The sequence below is a fragment of the Oculina patagonica genome, chromosome 11, assembly GCF_052425735.1.
Source record: "Oculina patagonica isolate OP01 chromosome 11, crgOcupat, whole genome shotgun sequence".
NCBI classification, from domain to species: Eukaryota; Metazoa; Cnidaria; class Anthozoa; order Scleractinia; family Oculinidae; genus Oculina; species Oculina patagonica.
Genome location: NC_135768.1, coordinates 17287212 through 17309051, shown reverse-complemented (window position 1 = coordinate 17309051; position 21840 = coordinate 17287212). Strand labels below are relative to the sequence as shown.

The 21840-nt window shown below is 38.5% G+C and overlaps 2 protein-coding genes across 2 annotated transcripts in view; one reads left to right on the top strand and one right to left on the bottom strand.

Annotated features, from left to right (window-relative positions):
* Positions 1–17766, top strand: part of LOC144629801 (cilia- and flagella-associated protein 61-like) — a 31905-nt gene extending 14139 nt beyond the window's left edge. The window contains exons 13-38 of the mRNA XM_078488011.1: positions 1797–1836; positions 1939–2007; positions 2104–2174; positions 2325–2414; positions 2564–2600; positions 2859–2936; positions 4061–4198; positions 6311–6379; positions 6503–6555; positions 6760–6835; positions 6938–6988; positions 7439–7515; positions 7901–7999; positions 9044–9130; positions 9835–10091; positions 10713–10886; positions 11605–11720; positions 12231–12279; positions 12430–12559; positions 13104–13276; positions 13829–13905; positions 14390–14503; positions 15193–15296; positions 16080–16170; positions 16724–16783; positions 17471–17766. Coding sequence (XP_078344137.1) covers positions 1797–1836; positions 1939–2007; positions 2104–2174; positions 2325–2414; positions 2564–2600; positions 2859–2936; positions 4061–4198; positions 6311–6379; positions 6503–6555; positions 6760–6835; positions 6938–6988; positions 7439–7515; positions 7901–7999; positions 9044–9130; positions 9835–10091; positions 10713–10886; positions 11605–11720; positions 12231–12279; positions 12430–12559; positions 13104–13276; positions 13829–13905; positions 14390–14503; positions 15193–15296; positions 16080–16170; positions 16724–16783; positions 17471–17611 — 2521 coding nt within the window. The 3' untranslated portion in view covers positions 17612–17766. The remainder of the gene's footprint in view (positions 1–1796; positions 1837–1938; positions 2008–2103; positions 2175–2324; positions 2415–2563; positions 2601–2858; positions 2937–4060; positions 4199–6310; positions 6380–6502; positions 6556–6759; positions 6836–6937; positions 6989–7438; positions 7516–7900; positions 8000–9043; positions 9131–9834; positions 10092–10712; positions 10887–11604; positions 11721–12230; positions 12280–12429; positions 12560–13103; positions 13277–13828; positions 13906–14389; positions 14504–15192; positions 15297–16079; positions 16171–16723; positions 16784–17470) is intronic.
* A 2690-nt stretch (positions 17767–20456) lies between these two features.
* On the bottom strand, positions 20457–21613 carry LOC144631148 (histamine H2 receptor-like). Its single transcript, XM_078489533.1, has one exon. It carries the CDS (start codon positions 21489–21491, stop codon positions 20457–20459), a length of 1035 nt encoding a protein of 344 aa, XP_078345659.1. The 5' UTR covers positions 21492–21613.
* Positions 21614–21840: the final 227 nt, after the last annotated feature.

The window sequence follows — 21840 nt, the reverse complement described above, 5'->3', positions numbered from 1 at the left end:
ATCTTTTGGTTTGGGAAACAAATTGCCGATGGTTTGGTGTGGTTTTAAAGCAACTTTGATATTATAATTGCTTAAAATTCGCTTGATTGGTTCCGTAGTACCCTTGATGTACGGCAAAACGCAGAAACCTTTTTTGTCATCAGGTGCAGTTGCAGGCGTTTGTTGAGAAGGTCGTTTCGGTTTGCTAACATCAATCACAAAGCGCTTCGGGTAGCCATTCGCCCTGAGTGCCGCGGTCACATGTTGCATTTCCTTTGACTGTTGATCAACAGAAGATGGAATAGTTTTTGCACGATCGTTGTTTCTTTATTTACATCTATTCCGGTGGAACTCGCCATTCAAGTTGCTAAAGATCTGCTTTCCAATGATGTCACCTTGCAGGATAGATCCACCATACCTGTTAATGAAATTGTTGACCTGTTGGATTTTTGTTTGTCGACAACAAACTTCAAGTACAACAACAATCACTACCAACAGATCTTCGGAACCGCCATGGGCTCTCCAGTGTCAGCTGTTATGGCAAATCTGGTCATGGAAGACCTTGAAAAACGAGCACTATCCACCTCTCTTTCCCAGCCGTGTTTTTGGAAACGATATGTAGATGATGTATGTGCCGCTGTTAAATCCAACCTGGTGCTAACCTTACAGAATCATTTGAACAATATCGAGCCATCTATCCAATTTACGGTTGAAAGAGAAACAGAACGGAAAATATCCTTTCTTGACGTCACTGTCTGTCGACAAGACAATGGCCAACTCTCCACTAAAGTCTATCGCAAACCGACACACACAGAAAGATATCTCTCGTTTGACTCCCACCATCCGGCTGCTCACAAAAGGGCTGTGGTCAAGTCTTTGACTGATCGTGCAAAAACTATTCCATCTTCTGTTGATCAACAGTCAAAGGAAATGCAACATGTGACCGCGGCACTCAGGGCGAATGGCTACCCGAAGCGCTTTGTGATTGATGTTAGCAAACCGAAACGACCTTCTCAACAAACGCCTGCAACTGCACCTGATGACAAAAAAGGTTTCTGCGTTTTGCCGTACATCAAGGGTACTACGGAACCAATCAAGCGAATTTTAAGCAATTATAATATCAAAGTTGCTTTAAAACCACACCAAACCATCGGCAATTTGTTTCCCAAACCAAAAGATCCAGTGCCAAAAGATCAGACTCGTGGCGCAATTTATTCAATTCCCTGCCAAGTTTGTGACAAAAGCTACATCGGAGAAACGAAACGAAAATTTTCCACCCGACTCAAAGAGCATCAAAAAGCAGTTGAAAACAAACACTCACACAAGTCAGCTTTAGCGGAACATTGTTTTCATTCTGGCAACACCATCTCGTGGGAATCGTCAAAGATCCTACGTACAAGCACAAATTGGCGCAAAAGACGTATCTTGGAGGCTTGGGAAAATTAACACTTGTAAGAATCCGCTAAACCGCGATGACGGCATGCTTTTACCCCACGAATTTCTAAATTTAGCCTTCAGGGACAAACATTAGCTCTCGATTTGCATATTATATAAGAACGTGCTTTTTGTTATTCACTTATCACTTTCCCCTGATGAAGGCTTTAGTTTAAGCCGAAACGTTGGGACATTGCGAATATTTTACGAACATTTTACAACAAATTTTTAACCAGAGTAACGTTTTTATTTCTTAATGAATTCGTACTTATTTGGTCAGGGAAATTTTAGTTTTTATCAGGGAAACGTCTGGGAATTTTGAAAAAACTGATGTTCGTAGCAACCATGACAGTATACTAAAACAATTTTTTTTCTCTTTTTAGGTCTATAGACTTTCTACCCGCGGTTTTTGACTTGTTTCCAGTAAGTACCTAAATATGCTTGCTTGTTCAGAATTTATCAGGTACAGCCAATTTAATTAATTAATTAATTCAATTTAACCAACTTTGTTCTTTTGATCAACAGGAAAAAGATTACTGCATTCTAACAATGCCTCATCTTGTACCAGAGTTCCCACTTCTCCAGTCATTTGTAGTAAGTTTGTCTCCCAGGCTTTATTATGTTCCATTTTTACTGTTTTTATTTCCATTCACTGTTTTCTTGTACTTATGCATATTTTTATTATTTTAGAGAGTTACTCCGAGAAAGTACAGTACTTTATCACAAGAACTGTACGTGTTTCACAGATGGGGCCTCATTGAGTAAGTCTTCAAGCAAAAAAAAAAAACAAACCAAAAAAAAAAAAAATTGGAGGAATAATGCTACCTCTAAAACAAAAAAACAAAAATGTATTTGGTGTTCTATTTCCTTTTCAAACTGGTTCGTTATTAATCTTTTGGTGTGTTTTGTAGATCATTTCAAGTGAGACCCTGTACTTCTGCCGATACAGAAGGAATTCAATCAGTTGTGTCACAGCTTAATGGTGCAGATTTAATAATGAGGTAAGTACATGGAGATTTTGGACAAAAATATTATTATCAGTTATTTGTATTTATTAGAGGCCAATCCTTTTGGGTTACTTAATAGGTATATATAATTGTCATATATTTCACACAATAACTTATTGATAAATGTTTTGTTCTTCTTGCAGAGATGTTCAACAATATAATACTGATCGGAGAGATCCGGTATGTATTTCTGTATTTTTTATAACAGTCATTAATCTTTGCCAAGCCTCATTTATTCAAAAGTTGGATAACAGTATTCACTGGCTCGCTTTTTACTGGATGATAACTGGGGGTCCAGAATTTTATGGCCAATGGCTAAATCACCAGAAAGCTGCCTTGTTGTACTTGCTCTTTATGTTGCAATCGCAGTTTTTAGAAAAGTGTCATTATATTTGTTTTAATTTTTTTAATCCCTTGTCACCTCTCAAATTGTTGCAGGATGGTACAGAAGTTCAGTGTTTTGTAGCCCAGAGTATGGACCAAGTTGTGGGCGTTGCCCTTCTTAGACGAGAAGAGGTAAAGTAAAGTCCATTAAAACCGTAGACGTTTAAGCCCCAGGGGGGGGGGTACTCTGGCTTGTAAATGACGGGGATGATCGAAGGATTTTTTTGGGTTTGAAATTTTCGATACGGGGGTTTTTTTGGGTTGGAAAATTTGGCAAGGATTTTTTTGGGTGACTTGATTTAAATAGGGGATTATTTTGGGTATTAAAAAAGAACTAAACTGCCTTGGGGCGGCCTTGGCGTATTTATGCGCTCAATTTCTTATGACTTTTTTTTCTGTTATATTATTGCCCGTCCTGGCAATTTAGGGGTAATTTGACAAAGGATTTTTTGGGGGGTATTTTTGGTCCAGGGATTTTTTTGGTTAATGTCGGAAGACTTAGGGATTTTTTTGGGTCCTGAGTTTTGCCTCCATTCGATCATCCCCGTCATTTACAAGCCGGAGTACCCCCCCTGGGGTTTAAGCCCTGCATAAGCACTACAGGAAGTAGTGTGCTGTGTACCGATAATGTAAATACTTTACTTACTTAATCATCTCCGTGCGTGTCCACACATAAAGCGGTCGTAATAACCAGGGAATGCCAGTGTTGCCTGTCCTTCTTCAACTTCACCACCTTACCCCAACTTTCTTCTTTCTTCTTCATCTCCTGCTCAACCGATCGTCTCCCTGGGTCCTCCCCTCTTTCGTTTTCCACCTGGAGTTCAAAGCATAGCCACCCGTGGGATAGCTACCAAAGGCAGGCATTCTACAAAATCTTAAGCACACACACACAAAAAAAAAATCATTGAAACATCTCTCTTCTGGGACACTTGACCCTTTTCAACTATACTTGTTTTAAAATCACTTTATGGTAAGATAGGAAGGCATGAATGTCGGAGGCATTTAGGTTTTGAATTAATTTACACGTAAAGCGGGTTTTGTTTTCTGACATATTCAATTCAAAGCATTCTTTGGTATTTTCTGACATACATCATTCACCTTTTTTGTTTTTATTAAAAAGGACGTATTTGATTTTAAAACTACACATTATGTAGTTCTCAACTAACTACTCATCGGATTTACAGTAACGCAGCGAAGTTCCAAGGTCTAAATCCCAGTTACAAAATTTCAAGATGTTCTTTTCTATTCCGTTTCAGGAAATAGAGTACATCCGTTCTCATTTCAACATTGAAGATTTCATCTACTTCAACCATCACAAGAGAGATGAACATGCTCACCTATTCCATTTTGCTCTCAATCCTGTATTTCAACAATACTCCAAGCACTTCCTAAAGGTAACACAGAGTGTATGACAATAAGATAGTTTGTAATTTCGTTTTGTTTAGCTTTTCTTTTCTTCTTTTTCTTTTTCAAAAGCGTTGCCCGGGGAGCATTTAACTTTCTTAGACCTGAAAAGCTCCAAGCTTCAAAATCGAGCAACAACCACAAGCAAGCAGAGGTACTCAACACATCTCTGCTGAACTACGGATTTTTCGGGTCGAATCACAGATGTCTCCCAAGCGTGAAGGGCCGTTTCCATTGTAACGTCAAACGAGCAAAGATTTCTTGTAGTTGTAGTAAAGATTGCGCCGATCGTGGGTTGTTTTGCTTGGTGTTCACCCAATTGCTTTAACAATGAAAAAGAGTTCATAGGAAAACTACCGTTATTTTTTTCCGAAGAACAAAACATTGTGGGAAGCTGTGGTTAACAAGAACTTCAAGCAGTTTAAAACCGTGCGGTTAATGCTTGACCACCCTTTCAGTTCTTTGGCTAGAAAGGCACAGCGCCGCACAGTAAAAATCTTTAGAAAAGCAGTCCGTGTTTGCGTGGTCCGGGTGTGCGTGACATGATTTCCTTCACCGCTCCGGTTTCCTGCTTACGCATGCAAATATTTATTTTGTTCCTGTTCAATAAAAACCCAAAGTCGTGAATGGCATTAATCCATTTGCAAAAGAACTAGGCATCCCGTTGTACTTCTTCGTTTAGCGTCGACCGACGAGCTTTTGCAAGTATAAATAAAGGTAATAAAGCAGGCAATTCCCCTGGCCCGATGACGTGTTCCCGTGCCTTACACATTCTTGTGGCTTGCAATTTTTTTCTGCAATAACTCAAAAAAAATGGAATATCAGAAATCGTGTTGCAATTCGACACGTTCCGGCTAGAACTTGTCTCGCTCCGGCAAAGCTTGAAACAAAAAAAAAATTTACAAAAAAGTGCAGAGTATTCGTAAATTAAATAGGTGAATGAAGCTACGGCGAGCGATCGCGTGGCATGGGTCTGACGTAGAGGTAGTTTAAATAGCTTGGACATGTCCAAAGTGGCTTGGTTTCGCGTGACTATTCGTCCTCCCTCTATAAAACACTCGAATGACAAAAAATATAATTTCACTCTAAACAAAAAGCAGAATGTTCATGTAAACGAGTGATCGCAGAAAATCAAATCTTGCGTGACCGTGACCAAGGAGCCGGCTGGGCCGCGTGGGTCTGGAACGATTTACCGACAAAACGACAAACGACAAACGACAAAAAAACGCCGGCCAGATTATGAACCGGCTACGCACGGTTAAAAACGTTTTCACCTTGATACCCCGCGCAGTTTTCTTTACTTTTAACGGACGTGTGCGCTGGTTAAAATAATTTCTTGACTAAATGACGAATTCATTTGCGCGACTCAAGCTATTTTAAGGTCATAGAAAGTATAAAAATTGTAACAAAAGGAAATATCTTCCTACACTGCATCGATGCAAGAATACCATTGTATTTTGCCCAGTTACGCTCTCGTTTAAAGGGACACTGTCACCAATTTCGCTTCAAAAACTCAAGAGCGTAAGGACATATGGAAACTATGAATAGTGGTCCAATTTTGTCAAAAATCACTCTGCCAGTGTACTGAAGCGAGAAAACCAATTCGCCAATTTTAGTACTTTTACCGAAAAGCAGTAAAATCCCTGTGACAGTGTCCCTTTAAAAGTAATTTTTATTTTTTTGAATAGTCAGAGCAATTTATCCTTTGCGCTCGCTATCTTTACTACAACTACCAGGAATCTTTGCGCGTCTTACGTCATAATGCCAACGGTCTCCAGCACGCGGAGAAGAGGAATGTTTGTTCAGTCAAAGTATAAAAGGGAAAGACAGCTACGTTTGGACAAGAAATAAAATACAAACAGTGGCAACGAACATACACATGTACTACGCATGGTTAAAAAAAATAATAAAAACTACTTGACATTTCGCGTGCTACACCTCAAGTAAATTTTAATTTTTTTCGAAATCTTCAAACCATGCATAGTACAAGTGTTATGTTAGTTGCCACTGTTTGTATTTTATTTCTTGTCAAATTGAGGCAAGAAATTGAACAAGAGTACTTGTTGTAAATCTTTTTATTCTTACTATTATTGTCTGCACAGGAAGTTTTAAGACTGGCCCACAAATCCTGCTTATACTATCCAGTGTACCCTCAATACACAGGCCAATCGGTAAGTTCATACACAAATTACGTAGAAGAACTTTTATAACGAAATTGTGCATTTTCTGCTTTCTTTGTAAACCTGGAACGTCCCTTCCTTTAACCAAAAAAATCATTTTGCTTTTGTTTCCAGAGTTCCAAGCCCCACACGACCGTGACTGCCCTAAATGACCTGGTGCCGATAAGGTAAGTAAATATACAACTGTAAATCGTCTTCTTCTTTTTCTCATCATAACGTTTCAAACCAGTCCGTTAAGGTTTGATAAGCTAATAAAAAGGTTTAATAAGATCTCTGTAAGAACAATTTACATGAAGCAAAATTTCCTAAATAGCATAACTAACATTCAGGTCCTGTAGCTTATTATCTGTATGATTGATCTTTTGAAATAGAGCTCGACGCCAAATCATTTACCCATTGGAACAACTGGGCGGAAATGCTCCATCAGAACGTATTTTAGCAAATAAGGTAAGCTGGCTTAGTCTGTTGTTGTCTAATGTTCGTGATGCTGTTAAATGTGAAAGGGGCGAATGCTTTGTTACTTACTTTTATTTTCTCATAAATCATCAGGATCCGTTTTCCTTGACGCATTTGAACAGAAAATTGACTTTGGAGCCAAAGGTAAGATTGACTTTGCGAATTGACCAAAATATCCTAACGCATGTTTACTTTACACAGAAGTGTTTCCTTACAGACTAACTGAAAAAAAAAGCATCCATAGACATGCTCTAAATTAAACATAGTTGCAACAGTATTTTTTTAGCTTATCAAAAGCAGAACCAGAACTAGTCACGATCGTGACTTGTCTTGCGTGCATTTTCCCGCGCTTGACAACCGGCTACATGTTTTCCCGCGCTTTGCGCCGTTGGCGCGTTTTCCCGCGCTTAGCACTGCAGCGGTCACCGGGTACATGTTTTCCTGCACTTTGCACCGCTTCATAGTTTTTTTTTATTTGAGTCCTGTTCAATTATGCTAACGTTTTTTGTCCTTTGCCACGGAACAAAACCGCTCTAGTTACAAGGGAAACACTTTAAAGCATTGTTTAAATGTTTGTGTTTTCAAATTTTGCAGGTTACAATCAACGCTCGCATTGTAGTCGTTGGAGCCTCAGATGTGGGAATATCTTTTCTTGAAACGCTTGTGTTTTGGTGAGTAGCAATGTCGAGTTCGTTTTCTTTTTCCCTAACGAAAATGAATTGAGAATTATATTTTTACAAGAAACGGCAGTTTTCGAAAATAATTTCTAACTCGTGGACACAAGCGCTTTGTTTAACGGCGGAGAGCGACGTAGTTGTCATTTTACTATTCTACCACTAACTATACTATATACGCACATCAACTTTTAGAAACACTGAAAAGTAAAACGTTTTTTTAAGGTTGTTTGTATGAAGTCTTCCAGTTACCTACTTGCATTTTATCTGTAAAAACTATTGAAGGCGTATGGTCTTGTCACAGAACCAAGCCAATTGCAGTTCTATTTAGTTCGGTGACTAGTTACAAATCTTTTTAACTGTATCTTTATTTCATTTTCAGTCCGCACCTTCGTTTTAACAATCTGACGCTGGTATCAACTCATGGAATGCCAGGCCAGTTGACTCCTGATGAACTACGTTCAAAATGTCTTCCTTCAAGGTATTTACGGTACTTTAAGACTTTAAAAAAATGTCTGTACTGTTTTGTTTTGAATGTCGTACGGGTCCCAGACTCTTTAAAATCATTTTGCCCTTTTTGGCGAGAGCCTGAGAAATCCTAGAAGTTTGTAAATTTGCTTAAATTAGTTAAGAATTCGTGCAGTAAATTGACTTGGGTAAAACAAATTCGAAATTCGAAAACAAAGCAAAAAGGATTCCGTTGAGGAACAATTAGCTTGTGAATCTGGAGTCTGGAAAGTCTGCAGGAGACCTTAAAAATTCCTTGAAGAATGTTCCTGAAATAGTGAACGAAACTTCTGAGAGATTTTGCTCGTCGAAGCCAAGAAAGTATTACTAAACATTATCTTAATTTGGAAAAATCTAAGGCCCGGTTCAGACGCCGTACTTTTCATGAGCCGAACTCAATTCGAATTTGGACCGACCCAAATTGACAAAAGTACGCCTCTTGATTCAGACGCCGTACTTTTTGGCCGTTCGGAGGCCGTTCCGAATAGAGTTCCAATAAAACCACTCAAAGTTGTCAAAATACATTATAATAATTTATGAATTAGGATCGGCACATGAAAAGTACGGCGTCTGAATCAAAGCCGTTCCAAAGGCGTTCCACAGGCGAAATTCTCGGCCAAGCCAGGCGGGAAGAACGGGTGAGCCGTTCGAAATTGAAATAGCCGTTCTAATTTGATTCAGACGCCGATCTTTTCATGTACTTAATTCAAGGAATTAGGTTCGGCTCATGAAAAGATCGGCGTCTGAGCCGGGCCTAATAATTTACATTTACTTTCTACACACTACTGTAATGTAATTAGTGTGTAGAAAGTAAATGTAAATTAGATTTTTCCACAACGAGATGAAGTGAACGAAACCTTTTTTGCTGTAATTTTTCCATCTCTGTTATTGCTTATTATGAAGTAAAAAAAAAAGCATCTGGACTATTGAGCGTCAAACAGTACTTTTTCCCGTCCTGTATAGTTATGTAAGTGCAGTTGTGGAAAAGTAGTAATTTGTTTTTGTATTTTGATTGCAGTCAGTGCTATACTCAAGAAGATTTGGCTCACATGGCGTTAGGGACTTGGGTCAAGATTGTTGAAGGCAAACTAATTGCACTTGACAGGTTAGAAAATTATTCGAGAACTAAGTGTTTTAGGTTTTGTTGGACTTAAATACTGGTTACAAGCCTCCTCCCAGGGTTCGAAAAAGTGCCATCCGGGCGTCCAGGACCACCTGCCCGATGGGCAAGGACGCAGGCAAATTATCTGCCAACTGATTCGTAAAGGCTGAACTAAGACCATCAAGCAACTACCTAGGGCAAGAAAAAATTGAGAGCTGCTTGTCTGAAGGGCGAGCTGAAATTCAACTTTTTTAACCCTGCCCCCCCCCCCCCCCCTCCCCCCTTTACCATCTCACTTGGCTTTAGGCCTAAAAGCTTACGAACGAAAATAATTTAGTCGGTTATAGGCCACTCCGGATGTAGGTCTTTCCTCATCCAACTTTTTCATATTGACTTAGTGATGCCCTCTTCGAAAAATTTACTTCAATTAGAAAAATGAATGAACCGAGAGAAAACAAGGGTATAGAGAGGAAAACGCGGGGCGTTTGGCTGAGATGCGTCAATTTCACTAAATCTTTTTTTAGAAAAATCAAACGAAAGTCCGTTTCCTTTAACGTCTGCATGAAATCTTCGGCGGATAATCAGGGAATCTTGAAATGGCCATCCGCGTCTGGAATATGTCTTATCAATAGAACATTATCGCAGTCTTTCAGGTGTGATTATCGTGTAACGATCTTTCACTGTACCTTTTTGTTGACTATTTGCAGGACCAACAAAGTAATCAAGGTGACCGGGGGAGCGTTTGTTCCTTATGATTACCTCATCCTCTGCACTGGGCAACAGTTTCAAGTCCCAGTTCCAACCGGCGCAGATATCTCCACTTTGGTCACGACCAGTGAGGTGACAATGCCTAAAGTGTCACGGTATACCGGCCCCCTGCCATCAACAGTCTTCACTATCACCACTGAAAGAGACTGTGAGAACGTGTTGAATTTTATCCGGGGAGACTTCCTTACAGGGCAAGGTAGGTCGGCGTTGTATAACTTTGTTATCGTGAATTCTATATGTAGCTACAGGAGAGGGGCTTAAGATTTTTGAGAGAAGAGGGACTTTACAAAAAAAGTTGCTTACAAAAAAGCGGGAAGGGGGTGCTTATTTCTGAGAAAGAGCCTACATTTACCTTCCTTTTATTCTAATAGCTGAAAATTGAGAAAAAATGTTAGACAATTTTATTGTGCACTGTATATCGTGCACCACTTCTTCAAACAACGAAACATTTTGCCCAAACGAAGAATTACTGAGTTCACGAACGGAAAATCATTTAAATATTTCACTGCCTTAGTCAAGTTTAATCAAAATCGGAAAATCGGAAAGACGGGGAAGGTCAGCGAGCCAAATGGCCAAGGTGATTAGTTTCTAAAGAAACTGCTATGTTACGTGACAGGACATCTCAAACACCTTGTTTATTACCAACTCCGAGTTGAAAAGTACAGAACATTGTCGTTGTTTCACTGCTGTTGTTGTTTGCAGGTCAGAACAAATTCAAAATAGAGATCTGTATTATTCTGAAGAAAATAATGTGTAACATCAAGGTAAGTTGATTCAACAAAAATAACTCAAAAATTGCATATCAAACCTTTTTCAGGTAATGCTCTCGTGTATGGAAACACCCTGGAAGCCTTCTCCATGGTGCAAACTCTACTCGCTGTAGGAGTGCCTGGGTCACGTGTTGTCCTCGTGCAGCCTCCACTTTCGGTGCCAACCTGTTTTAACAACCCGTTTATCGAGGACGCGGTTACCGCTGCACTCAAGGAATGCGGTAGGTTCCTTATATCTTATATCTCATTTTTTTGGGGAAACCCCCCGGTTTTCTCCCCGGTTGCTTAGTAAATACGTGTTCTCATTCGCCACGCTGGCGAAAATGTTTGGGGCACATGTTAGTCTTCATGCTATTTTTTTGATTGGATAATAAATTGGAAAATAGTCGAGCGTTTCAACGAAGATTTGCCGATAAGCGGCATTTGATCCCCGACTATTTTTCTTATTGATTTGAAAACGATTTGATTTCGTTTGCAAGGTCAGCAAGGAATTCATTTCTTTTTAGAGCTGTTTTCAATCGAGGGTGGTAAAACCAAAACCAAAGTGATCACTCTGGTCAATCACAAAGGACACAGGCAATCCAGTGTACGAATCTAAACTCGAAGCAAATACATGTAGCTGGCAAGGAGCGCAGGAAAACGTGTGTGAATAAGTCACGATTGGTTTTCGTTTTACTTCTGATTGGTTGAAAAAGTAGCGTGAGTTTTTTAAGCCAATCACTGAACGTAGTTATGCAAAACCAAAGCAAAGGCGAACTTCCTTCAGTGTCAACTCAAGTGAAAATCGCTCTTTACCAGTTCTGTCATAAAACAATACCCTCTAGTTGATGATTTTCATTATTATCCGTCACTCATGTGCTTGATAATGCGTCGATAATTTAAAAGAAATTGAGATGATCGAAAGCTAATTGTTTGGTTGGTTGATTTCTCTCACTATAGGGGTGGCGTGCCATGTCGGCTTCACACTCGCTCAGTGGAATGACGGGAAGGTCGACGAGCCTCTGTCGTGTGCCACATTTACGTCAGAAAACAAACCGCTTAGAGTGGATTGTGAAGTAAGGACACTTTGTTGTTATTTTATTGTTATTAGTTTTCTTTGTTCTTTTTGCCCACAAGTCGACACAAGTGTCTGACGATTCGATTCATTCTCAGCAAAAAAAATTTATGCAGAGCTCGCACCCCTTTCTCGAGTAACAGCAAGAAACATAATGGTCATAAGATTTGATTAACTTATTGATTCTGCGATAAAATTGATTGAAAGAGTAATGATGGTTTAATTGATTGATTGATTGATTGATTGATTGAGTGATTGATTGATTGATTGATCGCTTGATCGATTGATTGGCTTATTTAGGGGAATGGGAGGGTTGTGGGGAAAGGGGGATAAGAGTTGGTGTTGGGAATAAGTACCGCCTTCAGTTTATAAGTTTGCTTCCGTTCTTTGAAGTGTAGATTGAGCAAATAAAAAGGGGGGGGGGGGGGGAAAGCACTGGAAAGGAAGCAGATCTATGGTGACGGGCTTTGTATTTTCATTTTACTTATCTTGACGTTTGATTTTATTACAGGCATTCTTCTGCTTTCAAGCGAAAAAGGTTGACTACGACGCTTTTAAAGGTAGTTTTTTTTCTTTTTATGGTTATAATTAGAGGCTTTACTTGGCGACAAGCTTTTTTTTACCTTCCAGCTGCAGTGATACATAAAGGCTTCAACTGCGCATAAAAATCAGTAATCCTTATTTTATTTTATTTTGTTTCCCTTGAACAGCTATTAACGACAGCTGTTTGGTGTTTGACGGAAGACTGGTGATTGATGCAGACTTTAACACAAATGATCCATGCATCAGAGCTGCTGGACCACTTACGAAGTTCCAACGAAGATATCACGCAGAATCTTGGTAAGTCAGTCATTAACTATGATAAAAAAAATTGCCATAAATTTAAATAACTATCTTGTTTCCAATAAATTATGAAGTTAGCGTTTCTTTTTTCCAATCTAAATGTCGATTTTGGCATTGAAAATCCCATTTTCCGTATCGTCTAAAAGTAAGCATATCTTAGGTTGAATTTCAGGCAATCCACGTCGAGATCTTATTCCAAGTTCACTGAATGGAACGAGCCGTCCAAAAAAATATTATCGGGTAGTCATGCACTCAATCAGACCAAATTAAGACCATTTTCTGATAAATCTATTAGAACCTCTTTAAAGTTATCTTTAGTGGTCTGCGTGAAGCAGTGGTATTTTCTATTTCCAATTTGACTGGAACAGCTACTGACATTTAGCAAAAGTGTTAAGTTTTCCTAAGGCTAAGGGTTGGTGTTTCAGTATTGGTAGTGTTGTCCACCTTCCAAAAATATCAAGGTGATAGTGTGAAATGCTCTTGCAATGACCTTTCTGTATATTTCTTCCTGACTCTCTCTTTACTTTTCTTTTCGTTTAAGGACTCATGGAAACTTCAACTCCAAAGAGGTTGGCGAGGAACTGGCGCAGTCTTTGCTGACCCTGTTTGACCCCACCCTGGACGGGATGCTCCTTGACGCGGAGACATCACAGGAACAGCAGCTACTTATCCCCATATACACCAAACCAAAGACAGTCTGCACTGTACTGCCAGGTAAGGCAAGCACAACAGCATTGGGTAGCTTGGAAAAATTTTCTCATGACTGTCTTTGAACTACACCCAATGTAATCACAGAGCCATATGCTAAAACGTAAAACTTAAAACAACATCAAGACACGATGTTTTTATTATTATTATTATTATTATTATTATTTTATTATTATTATTATTATTATTATTATTTATATTTTTTATATATATTGTATGTATTGTAAGCATTAGTGTTGTATTTTAAGTTTTGTACTGTTTGTAACGTGCGTATTGCAAATAAAAAAAAATCAAGACACGATGTTCTGTTACCTATTATTCACATCTTTAAAAAAATAAAGAAAAACAAAGCGAAGTCGCACGAAGATGGTTTATCTCGTTTACAATCAACTTTTCAATCAAATTATTATTTTGATATATTTATACTTATGATGAAAGTAAAAGACACCGACTTTAGTGAAGACCTACCCTGATAACAGAACAGACACGCACAAAGCCATGTGCTACTTAACTGGTGGAACCTTTAAGACATTTTTGACTCCGTGTTTATCCCTGCAGGTGGATATAATTACTTACAAGTTGGTAAACCAGGCCTCAATATTCCGCTGGATGCTCATATGGTGCAGCCTGAATATGTAAGTACATACTACGGCTTGGAATGCAGTGTGGAAACACAAAGTGTACAAAGCATTAGTAGCCGTCACCCCGTACACCCGTGTCTTCAGTACTTTAAAATAACACTTTCGGGCCATTTTTATTGCCACCATATATCTACGATGTATAGATAGAAAATTGCATGATATTTTTTTCTTTTGCACGGCGTGGGCTTGCAGTAAACACGTGCGATTGTTGCTGGTTTCTTATTCGGCCATCAGTTAGTAAAAAAAAAGCATCAGAAAGGAGCGTGTAAATGGTTAACGAGAAGTTTAAACTTGCGCTTTTTTATTTTTTCAACGCCAAGCACTCAGGGTGAAGTAAAATTGTTAAGGATAGTTTAAAACGAAATGTTCTTTGTAATATCAGCATGAGCTAAGAAATGTTAGCATAGCGAAACCAATGACTTGCAGAATTCTAAGTTTATTTGATAACTTAACAGTGCTGGTTTTGTTTTCTCCACAGGGAAGGGAACTTGTAACAGGCAGCGCCCTTAACCCAGATGAAGAGCAGGGCTACTTCCGCCTGCACGTGAATCAGCACCATTCTATTGAGACGATCACGTGTTACACTCGTCTGGTACGCGTCTTTAGCACGTGATCATACAAATGATTTCTTTCATGCTGGCGACAACCTGTTCTTCGAATTCCTTTAATTCCACAAAAAATGCATGGCACGCTGTTGACGCTTATTTGTTTCAATTCAAATCTGAAATACTCAATTTCAGTATCAGCACGTACATGTAGTGTATTAAACTAAGTTCAAACCCCTAAATATACATTAGTTTCTAAACAAACTTTTGTGCTGCGTCGGTGATTGATTTTTAACTGGAAGTTGATAAAGGTAAATAAACCGCCATAGCGAATTTTGAAAAGCTGACGTCTCGAGCGTTAACCCTTCATCGGAGCTTTTTGTAACAGCTGCCTTTATCAAGGGCATGACAAGTTTTGATTTAGTGACTGGTTATAGCATTAAAATACTTAGTAAATTACCCAACTCACTATGCTAATCTCCATTGGGGGAGGGGACGAGAGGACGGCTGACATTTCAGACTTAACTCACCACGAGTCTCTCGTTGCTCAGTGGTTACAGCGCCCAACCGGTATCGTGGAGGCCATGGGTTCGATTCCTGTCAGGGTCTCAGATTTTTCTCTTTGTCACACGCTCGTGACATAATGAACATTTCATCTTTATTACTTCGTGACCTTAAGGGTTTTTATTTTTTTTTTTGTTACTGAAGTGTTTTGTTTGTTTTCTTTTGCCCAAAGGTGCTTGACACAAGTAATCTTGTGTGTCTGTATGGTCTTCATGAACGATACCTCAACAACCTGCTTCAACGATACGACGAAGGGCTTATAAGTGATTTTTACAGGTAATTTGAAAGACAATTAACAGATCACGGATATGACTTGGTTTTGCTGGAAACCATTGTTGGTTAGCTGATGTGTCTTGGTGTGGAAAGAACTTTCTGCTTGCTTACTTACTTATTGAAATTTTTTTAAAAGCCCCCTTAATTTTTTATCTAGTCTTTTCAATTTATACTTAAGTTTAATGTTCATAGTTTTGCCTTAGTTTATTGTATAATCTTTTAAACATCTATTTTTTACGAGTAAAAAACTTGTGAGGTATTTTAGGAATATTTACACCCGCTTTCAGTGTTACGTGCATAGCTATCTTTCTACATCCATCTTTCGACATCATCTTTCGACATCGTCTTTCGACGTGCTGTTTGAAATGAGCCAATCAAAACCTATACATACCGTTGTTGGTTTCATGCAAATGTGCGAAAAGGTCAGAAGGTCATGCTAGTGGGCTGTGATTGGCGGATTTCGATCCGTGTTGTTTGTTTAGCACGTCGAAAGATGGATGTCGACAGAAAGCCGCTATGCACGTAACACTGAAAGCGGGTGTAATTTTGACCGACCGACCAACCGACTGTGTTACTGAAAATTTGTTAAATTACCTTTAGCAGTTTCACAACGATTTCTTTCGTTTAAGCACGCTCCGCGTGAAATAAAAACCATTTAGTAGAGGCTATTGCCTTGATACACCAAGAAATTCTTTTAATAAACATTAAACAAATGCCTAGTAATAAGTAGGGAGAAATGAGATTTTCAGTTTTTGAATGAATTGGTTGAACCTGAATACTTTGCAGCTTTTTCCGCGAGTCCTGGTGCCTTGCTGTGTTCCACGACAGATTCAAAGATTTCAGGGATGAAATCAGGGAACTCCTTGTGGCAAAACCTGTGAGTAGACATTGCAATATTGATAGGTTGACAATCTGTTTTATTAACTTATGTGTAAGCGCTATTCTTTTGTGGACTGTTTATGGAAAAAGAAAAAAGACACAAGGCAAGTGTAATCATAACGTTTATAGCTTTTGCGACCACTTTTTGCAACTTGACCTCCACCGATAAAGTGTCTAGCCCGAAACGTCTGGAACGATATATTGTTACTTTATACTCGAACACGAGAACTTTATTTTACCTTCTTCTCTTTTGACAGCCCAAGGAACTTTTTCCGTTGACCATAGACACTTTGCATAAATGGCGTGCAAATTTGCATATTGCAAATAATACTTAGTACATCCTTAGCCTCATGTGGATGTTTACAGACAAAGGAATTTTTATGTGAATGGGAGGCTTAAGATGTATATATTTGTTATTCAAATGCATATTTATGCAAAGGGTCTATTTTTTGGTTAATGTTTTACAAGACAAATTTAACGAGCAAAGAGCTTATTTAAAAGGAAGTCTGTTATGCTGGACATTAACGTATCCTATCCCCCTATCCCCTTAGTCGGCGGACGTACCGTCCCTGGAGGAGAAAGTACAAAAGATGATCGACGAAGACTTAGTGGTGAGTGCCTTGGAGATACTGCTTTTCCTTTTTCTTTCTTGCTTTTGTTCAGTGCCATTACTTGGCTTACTCCTTTTGATTATTCTCTTCATTTCAATTTTTAATATACCTTAACAACTTCTCACCCAAGAGTGCCACAGTCGCAATTGAAAAAATCATTTTGCAAACTGTTGAAAAGCAAACAGCACTAGTAGAAAAATCACGTTCAATAGCTTTCATTTGAATGGTGACACATCAGAGACTTATCCACAGGCTTAAACGTTAGAACAACTTTGCAAACTTTATTTAATTTTCCACACTAGGGTTTCATCCACAGACTTGAAAGTTAGAACAACTTTGCTCATAGCATAAAACAGTACCACATACCAAAGTAATGCTCAATAGTTTTAATTTAAAGAGTCATACACTAGGGTTTCATCCACAAACGTTAAAGTTAGAACACCTTCTGCAGCATATTAAAAAGCACTATATAAAAAGAACTGCTCAATAGCTTTCGTTGGAGTGATTACATAAAAGGTCTTCTTCAACAGACTTATATTTTATCGAGAATTGTGTTTGGGAGTTAAGAGTTCATACAATTTTCTCTTTCTAAGAGTTTTACATGTAAAGAATTGTAATTGCTAATCAGATTTTCAACTTGGGGTTTGTTTTTAACGAATCTTATGTTGTAATTTTTTTTAATTTTAGTTATCCAAAGACCAGCGCCGTGTCCTCACGGACTCGTACGTCGCTTCAACTGCAAAGAAAGCAATCGAGCAAAGATTGCTGGGATTTCTCAATTACAATTCCAATCACTTACCCATGTATGCCAAACCTGGCATGGTGTGACGTCTTACGTGACGTCAGATGTCCCTTTTGTGTAAATAGATGTCGTGACATTGATAATTTGTGTCACGCTAGTGTTTTGCAGGGATTGTTGTGAGAGAGAGAACGTGGCAGACTTGGTAAAAGTGCCATGGTTTGTGTAAATATTGATTTTTTTTTTTTTTTTAAAAATATATTGTTAATTGTAACGAAAACCACCACCATCAGGGATTGCTGTGTTATAGTATGCTGTTATTCCTAACTCTACTGTAGAGTGTAAAGTATATCATTGTATCATTGTAAAACATGGTGTTTGCATCGCGTTCGTTAATTTGTTACGAGTTATTAGTTGATTTATGAAGAGGTAAAAAAGGTAAAGGTAAAGTCTGCATACGAGCCTAGTGGCTTATCCGTTTTTCGTAGCATGAAGCGACTTGAGGTATTTCTTTTCGCCCTTGGATGGGATGCTAGTCCATCGCAGGGTTACCCCAAGTATTAAATTCGCCGGTACCCATTTATACACCTGGGTGAAGAGAGGCACTATGAGAGTAAAGTGTCATGCCCTAGAACACAAAACAATGACCCCGGCCACGGCTCGAACCCGGACCGCTAGATCCGGAGTCCAGCCCGCTAACCGTTAGCTCACCGCGCCTCCCATGATTTATGAAGAGACAAAATGATAAGATCACTTTCCTGGGGCTTCAATTGAGAAGAAGTCCTCTAAACTTTTTAAATGAACAATAAGAAGAGATTGACTCAAATCTCCAATAATATGAGCCAGTATATAGCTACTTGTCCAGCGGGTTTCTGTTGGGTGCATGCGCTTTTGTGGCTAGTGAATGACTGTCCGAACCCACGCTCTTGCCATGGCGAAGTCCAAAAACCCTCAACTCTTAACTCTTTCCCCTCGCCCTTGCCTCGATGTATACAGTTAATCATAAGTATTGTAGCTACTTGGAAAAATACCTGTGCCTTCAAAGGTGGCGTAACTGAGGTAATCTATGTCAGTTGTTAGGTATTTAGCCAATAAATTTAAAATTGGGCGACAAATGTTGCGCAAATGCAACACTTGTTATACAAAGAATAATTACTGGCAATACAATTATTTCTTACAGTAAAAAATATTGATTAAGCGCCTGGGTCGAGGCGTGTTAAATTTTTGGTAAATCAAGAGAGGGCACTTTTTTGGGGGGACAGGGCACTTATTGGAAAAGGGGTACTTATTTGATAATTATTTTTTACCTTGATATACATGTATCTGAACTACAGACCGTAAACTTAAATCTACTCTAATTCCAAACTCAAGACTAAAGTAAACTCAGTACAATGGGTACTAAATTATAATACATTGGAAGATGGGGCATATTGTAAAGTGCACTTGCGGGAACAAGGGATGTTAATAACAATAGTGGTATTTATCGGATGTGACGGATGTAACGATAACGGTATTAATTGATTCGAATACGATCACAGCGTTCTCTTTAACACCCCCCCCCCCAAACCCCCACCCTTCCTTAGTCTGTAACATAGTTTTGTAAACGAATTTATATCTCTTATCTTTCACCCCCTGCTAAATTGGTAACTCAAAAAAATGTCAAAAACAGGAAAACGATTATCTACAGGTAATTATATTTAACAATTGGATTATGAGCTCGAGATTACCATTCACCTTCAGCCATTGCACAATAACAATAACGCGGCTGATAGTGTACGACATCTCAGCCAATCAGATGATAGCATTTGCATGAGTATACTAGTTGAATTCTACTTATTTATGTTTTAGTTATCGGCTTACTATACATTTGTAGTTTGCCATGTAATCCTTTCCCTACTTTTGTCTGGAATAATTATAGTAATAACATTTTCTGTCCACTACATTATTATCTGGCATACTTTCTTTTTAGTTTGAACTGTAACAATATGTTGTGTAAGAGTTGTGTCCACTAATTTTGTTTTATTGCTTTCTTCTAAGTTTATTTAATTTTTTTGTGGGAAAGTGTAAAATTTTAGATGAACATTTGATATCGCACTAAACATTAGACGGTTGAATTCATGTAGTTAATTACGCGCAAACTAACTGACTTAGCCCCCCCCCCCTTTCCCACCACTTCTTTTACGCCCCACTCTACACCCTGTACCCTCCAGCGAAATAGTTATCTAAACAAATAAGCTCCATCAATAGAACTTTAAAGGGAGGGTATATTTTGCACATTACTATTAGGAAGGAAAGAATACTTCCATAATTTTCTCTTTTAACCCCAGGGACAAGGAAGAAAATGCAATGTTAATTTATTTGACATGATGCTGTAGTTATAAGTTATGTTAAAAAAAAATGTTTTCGTGCATACGGTATTTATATCCAAAAAATATTGATTTATTTTATCTTTCTGTGAAAACTGCAGAGAGTGCATTTGACAAACACATCGTGTACTTCCTGTTACGAGAAAGATTACACCACACTTTATCTCGGCAATTTTCTATAAATTTCTTTGTCCTCGTTATCGTTGTCTGACGTAATTGAAGTGTTTTTATCGAGAAGCAGGGAGCACTATCTTTATATTTACATTTATGTTTAGCAAATCAGTCAAACGTCACATCACATTAGAAAGATGAACCATTGTGAAAACCAGCTCTGTATTCAGGCTATAACACCGTACAATTTCCTTTTAAACCACTATAGTTATTTATATCAAGAGTAAACAACTAAATTCCTATTACAACATTACTACATTATGATAATAAAGAAAATCATCAACTAGGGAATCAGATACTGCATTTGTACAGCATGAAATTTTCATCAACTTTAAAGGGAAGTTTCAGAAGGGGACTAAAGATACCAAATGTGAACATCTAAACCTTAGCACCAGATCTATCTAGTATCCAACTCCACGTCTTCCTGTTTCACCTTCGGATGAAGTTTCCTGAAAGTTTGTTTTGCAGTTTCGCGGAGCTCGGCAACTCGCCAGAAGTAAATCAATGGATTTGCTGTAGAGTTTGCAAAAATGACCACAACGGCAAGACAGTGAGCCGCCGATGTCCTCATGTCTTCTTTAACTTGCGAAGCGCTTATTGCTGTGGTGACAATAAAGGGGAAGTAGCTTAGGGCAAAAGCACTAATAAGAATAATCATTGTATTTGTTGTGCGTCGATATCGGACCATGCTTTGATGGGTTTGTTGTTGTGAGTCCTGAATTTGCTTGTTGTGCCTTTTGACAGTTTTGCAAATTATGAAATAACACCAGGCGTCAATTGTTGCTATTAGTATGCAAAGGGCAATTAGTATGTAGGTCAGAAGTCTGCTTTTCGCCCAAAACCACTGAAGCGTTATCGACAAAACCCATATCGACCAGCAAATAAACACAGTAATGAATACGCGGGTGTTTGTTATTAACTCGGCATATCGAAGGTGAAAACGCAGGGCGAGATATCGCTCAAAGCTAATGGCTGAAAGCGTTAGGAATGAAACCCCATTGAACATCCAACTAGTGTAGAAATGAATAAACACTGCCAAGCAGTATAATTCCATGTTTCCAAGAAGAAGCGAAATTTCTACTACTATGAAGGAAGGCTGTGATGTCAAACCAACGAAAAAGTCGGAAACTGCCAAAGAACAAAGCAGAACGTTTCTTGGTTGATGAAGCAAAGGTGTCCTCCATATTGCTAAAATGACAACCATATTAAAAAGCAGTGTTGTGAAGCACATTATGAAGACAACAACACAGGCCGATATCGACGATATTATGTAGAATTGCGGTAAATCCTTTCTGGCTTCTATATCCAGAAAAGGTTGAAGACTTTGGCAGGTTGAAGGTTTGGTCGTCGTATGGTTTTGCAAAGCAGAACTTAATAAAACTGTTGTGTTAGCCATGGTTTCGTTAAGGCAGTCTGTGCATCCGTTAAACATAGCGTCAATTTGTATTCACACATTCAGTGTAAAAATAGGTTTTAATTTAGACAGCTTTTAGCAAGCAGGTGCTTTTAACGATTGGCAGTTTCATGTTCAATGCGAAATTGCTTGGGTTTTATATTAGCTGATCATTGGCCTCATTGGCCTAGCTCCTTTGAATTGATCTCTAGATTTTGTTTACTCTTAATCTCCAAGGCTTTTGTAATAAAGGCCATTGTGATAGATTATTACAATGGAAAAACGAAAAACAGTGAGAACAGTTTTATCCCGCCGCATTTTTAATTGCAGTCTGAGGAAAAGTAAACAAAGTATCTCCTAGAGTGAACAGTGACAAAAATACGAAAAG

Excerpts from the sequence above, each read along its gene's own strand:
- LOC144631148 (XM_078489533.1), bottom strand. The coding sequence starts at position 21,491 with ATGTTTAACGGATGCACAGACTGCCTTAACGAAACCATGGCTAACACA.